General features: G+C 43.2%; 1 protein-coding gene across 1 annotated transcript; it reads left to right on the top strand.

Annotated features, from left to right (window-relative positions):
• The first annotated feature begins 861 nt into the window (after positions 1–861).
• GPR19 (G protein-coupled receptor 19) lies at positions 862–12,861 on the top strand. Its single transcript, XM_071549784.1, has 2 exons — positions 862–1,354; positions 11,509–12,861. The coding sequence occupies exon 2, from the start codon at positions 11,523–11,525 to the stop codon at positions 12,774–12,776; it is 1,254 nt and encodes a 417-aa protein (XP_071405885.1). The 5' UTR covers positions 862–1,354; positions 11,509–11,522; the 3' UTR covers positions 12,777–12,861.

Here is a 12,861-nt window from a genome sequence, read left to right as displayed (position 1 = left end):
ACTAGTCTATTCTTTGCATAGAAATTATTATATGTTTCTGACTTGATTCCCAGGGTACCCACTCTACTGCACATAATGGAGCTTAAAAGAGTAAAAATATAGGAAATTAAACTATATTAATTGCTGTGAAAAACCTACATTGTTTATTTCAATGTTCTTCCCTGAAAGTACTTTTCAATAAACAACTGTACTTTTTCTCCACTGTCCTAAAGACATCTAATAAAAAAAATATAAAAATATGCTTGGAGTTCTACACTGAAAAATGAGGGAAAATAAATGAAAATATCCAGCCTTTGATCCAGCTTTTGTTGGTTCAGTTTACCCATGCATTTCAAGTGAGAAAACCTGAAATAACAGAAATCCATATACCAAACAAATTTCTTGGTTAGTCCACAGGCAGAAAGTTTGTCAGGACTAAAGTGATACCTTTTCCCCTTAAATTTACAGTGTAATATAATTTATGGAACTGTTGTACTTCTGTGGGGAAAACATTTGTTAGAGATGACTGATTGAGGTTTGAGGAGAATTGTTATTGTTCCAACTTGCTTCATTAAGTGTATGTGGCAGAAACATAGGGAAATTGTGTCGGTGCAATTCCCCATAAATTAAAAAAATGTCCAGTTTTAAACAGGGGGACCAGGCAGTCTGAGTTTCAGTATCCACATGGGAATTTAAAATTAAAAAAAAAAAAAGGGAACACAAATTCCCAGAGGACGCTAATTAAATATTCTCTCCACCTCCTTCGCCTTATTCATTCGCTTCGTTTCTTTCAATTGGCGGGGTCCCATGGCGACCATCGTGGGAGAAAAGCATCCTCTTCAGCCGCCGCGCCTCGCCATGGCAACCGGGACGTCAGCGCCGGCAGCCGAGCCCCGCCGCAGGCCGGGGAGCGGCCCAGCCCCCGGGTGCCCTCCCTGCGCCCCAGGAAGGCTTGCGGGGCCGGGGACACGCGGGACAGCAGCGCGGCGGCCGCCCCGTCGGGGCGCGGGCGCTGCCCGTGGTGCTGATGGGACCCGCCCCCCACAGCCCCGACGGGGCGGCGGAAGGACGGCCCCGGGCAGCTGGGTCCTGGTGAGGGACAGCCACATGATCCGCATCCCATATGACACAGAAAGGAACTGAGCAGCAGCCAACCCTGCGAAACGTCATTTTTTCTTCCGTTAAAGAAGACGGGTAGAATACCCCTTCCCTCTCCCTCAAGCAGCTTTGCAAACATCCGGGCAGAGATAGCTACAGATGCGACGATACCCCGTGGTTCCCACTAGGACTGGGACCTTCCCAGAGGTGCCCTCACTTGGGATAGCAAGCAGAACAAGGAGGAGACCAGCGCCTCTGGGACTATGCTTTGGAGCAGGTATGTGGATGCACAGTGCTGTGCTGAACACTGCTATAGCTAAAGGGGTAGTTCTCCCTGCGGAGACAAACAAGATAAGCTTTTCCAGTAATTTATGTATATTTACTTCCATGCATTTAAGACCCTTGGGGTTTGTCAAGGAGGATTCACTCCTCAGGAGAAAATGTTCTGTGGAGCTTAAATTTTAAAGCTAAGTCTGCTGAAAGCAGAGATGTGAATTACTGCAGAATAACTCCCTATATTTCCTATACAAATATATCTTTCTGTATCTATAATAATTACTTTTCAATTATGCTACTTATTTGTTTGAAACAATCATCAGTTCAATGAAAGCAGAAAATTACTTTTACAGTAGTGGGGCAGACCAATCTGCTCATCTGGTTTTTTCTGTCTCTAGATACATTCAAGCAGCTTCTTCTTTCTTCTAAAACAGCTGCTTTCATTTTTTTTTTCAGTCATCAATTTGAAATAATCCTTTTCAAATGCATTATCTCCCTTTTTCTGTGTGGGTGCCTGGATGCAGCTGCTTAGGGAAACACCACAAGCACAGCAATCTTTGCTTATCTGTAGCTAGTATTGGAAAGGGCTATTCTGGTTTTGCTAATTCAGGCACATACTCTCTAAGAAACCAGAGCCATATTTCTCCTTTATCCAGCTGGCTTCCAGCATGTCAAACACTATGTTGGCTCCACAGAGTAATGGAGAAGTAAAGCTGGATTCTGCTTTCAAAAGACATGTATGAGACAGGATTCATAACCAGTTCTTTCTGGCAAAGATTTTAAAATGTGGTTCTTGAAGACTTGTTGTTAAGGTCACCATTAATCACTTAAACAAGTGGCTTGGCTAGCAGAAAAACTGGTTGCAAACCCAGAAGCATTCTTAAAAGCTAGTCTTTATTTGGGTGTCTAAATATGGATTTTTTTTGAAACTTGATTTATGAGTAACCTTGATTTATGATTTATTTTAAGCATGCTGGTCTCAGATGAGTCAGTAAAGGGAGGAATTTCTACACCTTAGACCCATTTGGGAAGCTCTGCTCCTTATGTTACAGCTTGTAGACTCTTACTCTCCTGCAGTTCTCCTGTGAAGCCTCTCTTTCCAAAGCTGTGCAGTGCAATTCCCCCATCTGGGTCACATCATATGATCTCCATCTGCATTTTCCTTTGCAGTCCCATCAGACATCCTCTCAGTTGTTTAACAATTTAGAGAACAACTTCAATCAGAGAGTGCAGGATAAACGCCTAATATACTCAAGTGGAGTCTGTTCACCCTCCCCACCTCAAACACAGTTCTCCCAGCACCAAAACATGGCACAGAGCTTGTGCGCTTGGAACTTCTTCATTTGAGGATCTTCCACAATTCACTAGACTTTCCCTCTGAGAGGCAGCCAACACAGTTCTTGCAACTGGCAGGCACCTTGTCCACAAAGACATCTCCAGTTCAGGGTTTATCAGCAAGCTGACACCTTGCCTCAGTGGCTTCTTCTAGGCTGCTTTTGTCCACTCTGAGCCTAGCTCAGCTGAGAAAACCCCTTCCCACAATCATCTCCACATCAAGCATTTCCATCTTAACTATGGGCTTTGCCTTCAGCCTTCCAGTTTCTCCAACAAAGCTAGTACAGGCAGATTATGAAATGCAGAGGCCCATGGGAATGTTATTGCTTATTCAGGTCTCCTCCTCTTATTCCTATCAGATAAGTCCTCCTGGAAGCATAGTAAGATCTCTGGGAGTGCTAATTATTAGCCAGACTGCTACCCCACTCTCTGTGTCTGGCACAGGTGACCTGTATCATGTGATCACAGTTCCATGTTACTGAGAAGAGTCAAGAGAAATATGACAGACTCTCTCACATTGCAGCACAAATGCTGGTACCAGTGCAAAAATCCCATTGCCATATTAACTTTTTGTGTATTGAGAAAGCAGTTTTTGCAAGATTAAATATCGAGAATTCCTTTTGACATGACCTTTCCATACAAAAGCAACTTGGGCTCACTGACAGTGAGAGGGTGAGCTAAGCTGCTGAAGTCCTCACTATAGCTGCTGGCGCATTTTCTCTGTGGGGGAGAAGACACTCAGTGGGAAGAGGGTGAGAATATCCAAGAGATGGGCAGAAAAATCAGCCAAGCATGAGATTCACCACCACTTCTCTGTCAGCACTCACCATGGCAAACCAGCCGTGGTAAGCACTGTTTCTCACATCAAGCAGAAGAGTGTGTTGTGGGCAGAACCTGGTGCTGCCAAAAATTCATACAAGCACGTGGGAGAGAGCATTTATTTTTTTACCACTGAATCAGGAAAGCCTAGCCATGCCCAAGGACAAACTCAATCCCCATTAAGGAGGAAAAGAAGCCTCCAAAGTCTTATTTCAAGCTTCTCTATCCACTTCCTGGACAATTCCAGTCGGAGGAACCTATTTTGACAGCAGACTTGGAAATTAGATCAGTCCTCCTTCTTCTTGGTCCCACTTTTTCATGGCCACAGAATCACACTGGGCACAGATCTGGGTTCTGCCACCATTTTTAGAATGGTGCTAATCTGGAGTTTTGCATACTAGTCACAGCACCAGGAAGATAGAAGAAAGCTTTGAGACACTTAAACCTCTGTGTCTTTCTTTTGGGGAAGAAGAGCTACATCTGTAACAGGAGACTCATAACCATTGTGTAATTGTTTGTAAACAGTATGTTGCAATTGTTTTGCTCATGAGGTAGTAGCCAGAGCACCATTCTCTGTATGTCTCCTATGATTATCCAGACCAGGCTGTGGACAGGAGGAGAGGAGACAGATGGAAAGAATAGGTAGTCCAAAGGTCATGGCAAACCCAACAACTCTTTTGGCACAGCCTGGGTCTGTGGAAGGATGTTTGTGTTCTGCCTGGGCCTGATGGAAAATCTACAGCTATTGAAGGAATAACTTATCACTGCAAGTGACTCTGTCTGTTTCTCCAGAAAAGCCTCCTTTCTACAGATCTGAGTATTGCAAATTCCATGTGTCCTTCAGCAGAGCCCTAGTTGAAGAGAGACAGCTGTTCCTGCACTCTGGGTAGCATTGAGCACAAATCTGGCTCATATTTTATGACTATCTGTCTCTGAACTAGACCATGATGTTGGGTATAAGTGAAATCTACGGTTACAGTAAGGGCTCCTTCTCCCTGCCAACAGAGAATAAACGTCTTAGGTTTAGGTGCATGAATAATTACTGGGTCTTAGCAACTCATCCCAGGTTAATAGACCTATAATGACTACCTGCATGTCAGTCTTAACCCACAGTAAATACATGAGAAAAATCATTGACTTCAGATGGAGGAAAATGACATTCCTCCCAGAACCTTTAAGACCACAATGAGTTTCAAGAGAGGGCAATGTCTATTAAGGAGACTAAGCCAATACAAAGTGACTTGTGACTTATATATGGGTTTGAATCCTGCTTGTTCATCAAAGTTATGCCTCATGGATTTGCCCTGAAACCAGTGCTAAGGGTCTGCAGCCAGAGTAGTCACTCCAGATGTGAGCTGACAGATCCAGAAGCAATAGATGGACCCTGTTCTTGTTCTAGTTAGTTACTGTGTGTCTCATCCATTACTAAGGTAAGTTAAAAGAATGAAGCTGAGAAAGGATTCTTTCTCTAGCAGCCAGTACAAGAAATGTAAATTGATCCTAATCCCAGCAAGTGTTGCAGTACATCCTTGTCTTCAGTTTTAGTACCTTGTTAAAATACTCAGGAAAGAACTTGAAGAGACAGTGAAGGTTGATGGCAAAGAGGCTGCCTAGTTGCACTTAATTTCCTCAGGCATACAGCAGAAAAATCTTGTTTAGATTCATGCTCATGCAGTAGCCAAATATAACATATATTCTGCAGATATGCTGGAAATTAAAACACTTCCTACTTTTATTTGATTCCATCCATATTTCCTGCTTCCATGACCTCACCCTGCAGTATAGGCTGGGCCATCAGATCCTGATATAAGATGCAATAACATACATCAGCTTACACAATCAGTTCAGACCAGAAGCTTTTACTATAAGTTGAACTGTGTCCATACCAGCACTGAAAGCTTCATCCATGAACCCATCCACAGTCATGTCATCTTCAGTTACCCATGCTGCAGAGTAAGAATCTCCACCTTCTGGGTAAAACTAGGGAGCAGACAGCAGATATGGGCATGGATGTCAAAAGTTTTACTGCATTCAAACCCCATTATTCTCCTGATAAAATAGGAGCAGATGTTCTCTAACCCCATGCACAGGAATGCAGAGAGTGAGGAACAAGTCAAGGGATTTTTGGGCTTTGCTCAGAAAAGCTGCCCAGAGAAGAGAAAAATCTTTCTAAGAGGAACAGGGCAAACAGCTGAGCATTTTTATGAGCACTGGACCAGAGAAAATAATTGGCAGGGAAATGGGGTGCTTACAAAAGCATGTGTATCCGCATTCCTTCACTGCAAACAGAAGTACTAAACGGCCTTAATATGCACACAGTCATCTCTGCATAACAAGAGACAGATAGAGATTAAAAGACTGTTCTCTTCTAGAAAGGGATTTTTACACTGAGACAATGCACACACAGAGTAGTTAATTTGAATTTAGGAAGGGATGAGTGTCACCTTCTAGCACCTTACAGGCAGACAAAAGCCCTCCCTCACCCATTCTGATTCAATTTATGCACACTTCTAATGTTGATTAAACTCAGCTCGATGAAGCATTTCTCTTCCAATCTGGCAGCCATTCCCAAGACACTCTTCAGAGGGACAAGTTTATGGAGTAAATGACCAGCTTAATGCTTTTGAAATAATTTGCTGGGCCAATGTTTGCCTGGTGTTTTGCAGTTATAATGCAGAGAGGTAAAATATGTTGAATTAAAAAGCTCCTCTGCTAGTGTTAGGTCAAGTAATGTATAATGATCACATTCTTTAGCTACCTTTTTAATCCTGAAAAACACTAGTTGGGAAACAAAGTGTTTATTCTTTTGATTAATCATAAAACAAAACAACAAAATATTTATTGTGTTCTTCTGTGAATCTTATTAGGTTCTGCTCTTCCAAATTGCAATGAACACTGCATTTTTAGATAGAACAGTAAACATGTAAACACATAGGAACTATGCCATATAGGTTTTATGCAACAGCAAAGTATATATGGCAGTGATTCACTGAAGCTCTTGTGGCTCAGATATTTAGTCTCTAAGTAACAGATCTATTTTAGAGAGTTAGCTATCAATCCAAAGGGAAAATCCTGAAAATGGAGTGATTTGGTTTCCAAACTGCAAATTAAGGTCAATAAAATGGAACTGTGGCACCAGCAAATCCCTCTTTGATAATTATGAGTAATTTCACGTCCTCTCATTTCCCAAGCAAATGTACATAAAGCAGATTTTAAAACAGAAATACAGAAACTCCTTATATCATCTTTAAAAGGATTCCCACTCTAAAATGTTTAAAAGACAATGTGAGAGAAAATTAATAAAAGCATTTTTGATAACTCAAAATGTAACCAGGCCTCATATATTTGCTATATGTAATTTTTACTTTTTGTGTTTCTAAATTTCTGCTTATTGACCTGCAAGGCAGAAGGAGATGACAGATATGTTTTTTACATATGTTTTTTGCAGATCTGATATTTGTGAGTTGAATGGTGCTCTAACACTTAAAACTTATTTCAGTAAACAATGAAGTAAACAGGAACACGAAGATTGAGGACAAGTAATGTAGCAAGTTACAGAAACCCCAGGTATTTGCATCCTAGACCCATCCAGAGTTGTGCAAATGCTGAGCTGACATGGTCATATTTACTTTTGGAACATTATTTATAATCCAGAGTTCAAGTCTCCACTATAAATAACGGACTTGCCTATGGAAAAAAAAATGTATGTTGGACCATAGATTCTAAAGTTCTTCATGCTCAATCAGGCCATGATTCTGAATTCAATGCCACCTAGGGAAAATAGGCTTGAATAGAGATCCTGTAATGTGAAAGAAATCAGCTTCTGGTCCATTTGAAGGAAAAATTATCTGTGACCAGGAATGCAGGAACCTCAGAGCTCATTGATTAATCAGATAGCATTTGTTAAAAAAAAATAAAACAAGTAATTGCTGTACAACTAGATAAAGCCTAGGCTCAAGTTAGTTGAACTCCCTATAGCTGCACTTGTACCTGTACTTACCACTTGTATCTCGTGAGCAATATGCTGAATGACTTTGATTTTTCCAGGGAAGAAATAATAACAACATAACAACATATAGTACTACTTGCACATAGTAGTACTCTGTTGTACTCTTCTGTTTTAATCAGTGAGGAAACCACCACCTCTGGAGCCACATAACCAGATACTCTACCTCTCAACACAAGAACAATCTCTGGTGAAGGGTGACACATGGGATGGCCTCTCGCATTCATGTGTTGCTTCCTCTGCTAGCAAAGCTCGAACACAAGATAGCTGGATACATCTCTTGCTATTCTCCTTTCTCTGTAGGCATCCACTAGTTAGCTCTCCATACACATCTCTGAGTCAGTCACATACTGTTCCCTGCCAGGGCTGCTGAATTCCTGTCTTTCCAAAGGCATGTTTGCAGGTAACCTGAGTTCTCTAGTAAATAGTGATTGGGCCGACTTTTAGGTAAAATGCATCAGGAAAAAAAGTACTTTGAGTACCACAAACCTATGAACTATTTTGGATTTTACCCACCTGCATAACTAAATGTTTCCAGTCTGAGCAGACATGGAGAGCAGATTTGGCCCACAAGGAGAAACATCATGAGAACAGTATTAGCAAGTCTGCATATCTTGTACCAGACTTCCAGTACTCTTCAGTACTGGACAAGAAATTTTATCTGATAATTCTTCTATGAAGCTTAATTTGTACAGCTGGCTAATTTTAAATGACATATACTTCTGCATGGCAAGAAGAGAAATTAAGGAAGAAAATTAGCCCATAATGTTATTTTCTATCTAGTTAATAGGCTCCACATGTATTATTTTATTACAAATAATTCTAATACAGAATTTGTTGTACTGTCAATCCACCCTGCCACTCTGCCAGAGACAGCAGCCCAAATGCCCTGCTAACAGCTGATGACAGCAGGATATCTCCAGGGGAGCAGATCCCCCCAAAACAGAGTGTGAAAAGACATGCAGGAGCTCTTTGAGAAATCAGGAATCATCTGCCAGGCAAAGGCAGTAAGAATACAGTGAGGGAAGGCAATTAAGGATGAGAGGGAAGGTAAGGCCAGGCTGGGCAGCACCCACAGCCCTCCAGCAGAAGAGGGGACAAAGGACAAAGCATGAACAGCTGATGGACCCCCCTGCAGGCAGTTGACAACTCAACTACCATGACACTCACTTCTCAGTCTCACTACTGATGTTCCCAAGTGTTATTTTGGTATAAGGGTGCCATGCAAATATTCTTTGTTTAACCAGACCCACTGAAAAAACCCAGTTGTTACTAGCCTCAAACTGCTTCAGCTACAAGTCCAAGTTCACCTGAGTAGTATTCTCAGCTCCCAGACACTGCTCACATGCAAAAGCTCAATAAGCCCAGCTACTGTGGGAGCCCCGCTGGTGACTCATGCATTGACCTACTTTAGGATGAAGCAGAGTCAGCAGCTGGGCACAGTGTGAGGAGAGCAGAGAGAGGTCCCAGCTGCAGCTATGCAGACTGGCCATGTCTGTGCAGCTGTGCTGCGCTACTCTCAAACACACTCTGCATTTTCAAGCACATTAAATTTAAGGCTGGGCTGTGCAGCTGATTGTACCTCATGACTGTTCATATGAAACAAACAACGTCATATTATTGCAGCTAATAATACCCTAGTCTAAAAATCTAGGGGAAAATAACTTTCTATAACCACACCGGGCAATTAATACATCTTTTCCTCTTCCACATCTGATTATTTTTTTGCACTGCATTATTGAAATGACATGCATAACAGTGCAAGTAGAATCATAGAATCGATTGGGTTGGAAAAGACCTCTGAGATCATCGAGTCCAACCCTTGGTTGAACTCCAGTCCATTTACCAGATCGTGGCACTCAGTGCCATGCCCAATCTCAGTTTAAAAATCTCTAGGGATGGTGAATCCACCCCCTCTCTGGGCAACCCATTCCAATGCCTGATTACTGTCTCTGGAAAGAATTTTTTTCTGATCTCCAATTTCCCCTGGCCGAGCTTAAGCCCGTGCCCCCTTGTCCTATTGCTGAGTGCCTGGGAGAAGAAACCAACCCCCACATGGCTAGAACTTCCCTTCAGGTAGTTCTAGACAGTGATGAGGTCACCTCTGAGCCTCCTCTTCTCCAGGCTAAACAACCCCAGCTCCTTCAGCCTCTCCCCATAGGACTTGTGCTCCAGTCCCTTCACCAGCCTTGTTGCTCTTCTCTGGACCCACTCCAGCACCTCAATATCCTTTCTGAACTGAGGGGCCCAGAACTGAACACAACACTCAAGGTGTGGCCATAGCAATGCTGAGTACAGGGGAAGGATCACTGGCCTGGTCCTGCTGGCCACGCTATTTTTGATACAGGACAGGATCCCATTGGCCTTCTTGGCCACCTGGGCACACTGTTGGCTCATGCTGAGCTTCCTGTCAATTAGTACCCCAAGGTCCCTTTCTGCCTGGCTGCTCTCCAGCAACTCTGTGCCCAGCCTGGAGCGCTGCAGGGGGTTGTTGTGGCCAAAGTGCAGGACCCGGCACTTGGTCTTGTTGAACTTCATCCCATTGGAATCAGCCCATCTGTCAAGTCTATCCAGATCCCTCTGCAGAGCCCTTCTGCCTTCCAGTAGCAAGATCTCAAATTCATCCAGTGGCTCTGAGCTTTCTGGATCCCCCCGAGTAGGCAGACAAGAGGAAAATAATTTGTGATAGAGGCAGAGCTAGAGTAGTCAGAGCAAAAAGCATCAGCAAAGCGCTGAAAAAAAAACACATCAGAAAGAAAACTTGGAAATTTGGATCACTTGGAAAGCTAAGGAAGATGGTGGTGGCTTTTTAAGCTTGTTCACCTGGACTCTAGGATGAACCTTTTGATCTTCAGGTCATTAACTGTATACTCATTTATCTTGCATAGTATCAAGCTCTGGAGTTAAGCATTCTCACAATATGCCTATAGAAACAGACCTTCTGTTTCCAATGAGTGAAAGGTTTTGCATGTCAAGATGATAACTGAAAGGGTATCAGACTGCAGCAAGGTATTGATATACATCTAGCCACTAAAATTAGCTATTTTCCCATTTTATCCTTTCAATAGGTTAAGAACAACCCAACCATCCAGCTACATTGAAGACTGGAAATTCTGTCAATATATGCATTCTTGTCTCTTGCTCCTCAAAATAGGAGGTCATAACTATCACATTCTGTGATGTGTCCATCATGAAGGTATAGGAAAACAATTTCACACAGATAACTCAGACAAACTTTCATTTGCAAGCAATTAACAGGTTATAGGTTTGAAGTTACCAATTGGGGATATTGTTCCTCCGCAGACAAGAACCCAAAGTGTGACCCCAAGTGTGCCTGTGCTTGCACACAGGCTGAAGGCCTGTCTTTCTTCTCAGAGGGTGGTGCTGGTAGTGAAGGAATTCAATCCCAAGAAGTCTCCTTTGATGGCATCCCAACCCCAAAGGAAGGGCTTCCCACACAGACATGCTGGTCCAAGAAAAAACACACAAAAAACATGCTTTCCAGTGAGGGCCTCATTTATAACCTGGTCAGGTCAGGGCTTGTGGACATACATGGCGATGGTCCAGAAACTTCTCTGGCCTGAGGTGTCTCATTGCCTGGGGACCCTATGTGTTGACCAACCAGTCCTGCCCATCTCCTTCCCTCCACCAAGGCAGGGATGGGGGCATGGTACATGTGGAACAGACATGGGGTGGGGCAGACATGGCTGTAAGGCACAAAACTATGGACATGAAAGGCTAGCAGCCACCACGTATCAGCTGGGGGATGGGGTGGGGTGCCCCTGACACAATAGAGCAGCTACAGTACAGTCCTAGGAGCTGTATTTCAGTGTTAACTCAGAAATACAGAAGTCACGTGAGCATCCATGCAGTGTATATTTTGGCCAGTTTCTCTGAAATTAAGGTATACTACTGAGAATTCTCCTTTTTTGGTTAAAGTGGGCTTTTCACACAGAGCTGTTGAAAACAATGTTTTCTCTCCTCTCTTTCTGCAGACTGAGCAAAAGACATGGCCAAGTTTGCCCAAAGCATGGATAACAGCAGCAATCCTTTTTTTCTCCCTACCTTACTGATCCTGCTGCAGAACATGAGCAATCCTGAAACCTCCATCTCTCCTGCTGGCTATGAGATGACAGAATCTCCACCCACAGGACCTGGCTCAAGCAGGAACCACACTCGCTTAGACTATGGACTGAGGTCAGGGGAAATCGCAGCAGCCAGCATAGTTTGGGGAGTGTTGTGGCTGGTTTCCATCTTGGGAAACATCCTCGTTTGCTTAGTGATCCACAGAAGCAGAAGGACACAATCTACCACCAACTATTTTGTGGTCTCCATGGCTTGTGCAGACCTGCTCACCACTGTTGTGAGTGCGCCCTTCCTGCTTCTTCAGTTGACCTATGGCAGGTGGATCCTGGGGAATGGGATGTGCAAGCTGGCAAGGTACATACAGTACCTCACCCCAGGAGTCCAGATTCATGTGCTTCTCTCCATAGGTGTGGATCGATTCTACACTATTGTCTACCCCCTGAGCTTCAAAGTGTCCAGGGAGAAAGCCAAGAAAATGATTCTGGCCTCTTGGCTCTGGGGTGCTCTGTTTGCATCACCAGCTTGTTTTCTCTACGGCTCCAACAGCGACCACCACTGCAACTTTTTTCTCCCTGATTCTTTGCAAGGAGCTGTCTACGGTATCATCCACCTCTCAGTGGTGTTTTTGATCCCATCCCTTCTCATTATCCTCTTTTACAAGAAAGTCATTAAGTACATTTGGAGAATAGGCACAGATGGAATGACTGTCAGAAGGACAACAAATATTGTCCCAAGAACAAAAGTGAAAACCATCAAGATGTTCTTAATGTTAAACTCGATGTTTCTCCTGTCCTGTCTCCCTTTCTACACAGTACAGCTGTGGCACACACAGGAAACAGACTATAGAAAGAGTTCCTTGGTTTTCCTGGCTATCACCTGGATCTCTTTTAGTTCCTCAGCCTCTAAGCCAACCCTCTACTCTATCTATAATGCAAACTTCAGAAGGGGGATGAAAGAAACTTTTTGCATGTCTGCCATGAAATGCTACAGAAGAAATGCATACACCATCACCACCAGTTCCAGGATAGCAAAAAAAAATCATGTTGGTATTGCAGATATTCCAGCTACGGCCAAAAGTGTCACCACAGACTCCACCTATGATGCTTTTAACCGAGAAGCCAAGGAAAGAAAACTTGCCTGGCCTATTCCATCCAATCCCCCAAATACTTTTGTCTAATGGATTTCATTGCTTTGAAAAGTTACCATGTATCCCCAGGAGTTTTCTCTCCCTTTTGAACCAATGTATAGTTACATATTTTTAA

Source organism: Pithys albifrons, chromosome 3 (genome assembly GCF_047495875.1).
Source record: "Pithys albifrons albifrons isolate INPA30051 chromosome 3, PitAlb_v1, whole genome shotgun sequence".
NCBI classification, from domain to species: Eukaryota; Metazoa; Chordata; class Aves; order Passeriformes; family Thamnophilidae; genus Pithys; species Pithys albifrons.
The sequence above is the reverse complement of the archived record's forward strand: the minus strand, read 5'-3'. Positions and strand labels throughout refer to the sequence as shown.

Coding starts and splice junctions, on each gene's coding strand:
- GPR19 (XM_071549784.1), top strand. CDS start 11,523: ATGGCCAAGTTTGCCCAAAGCATGGATAACAGCAGCAATCCTTTTTTT.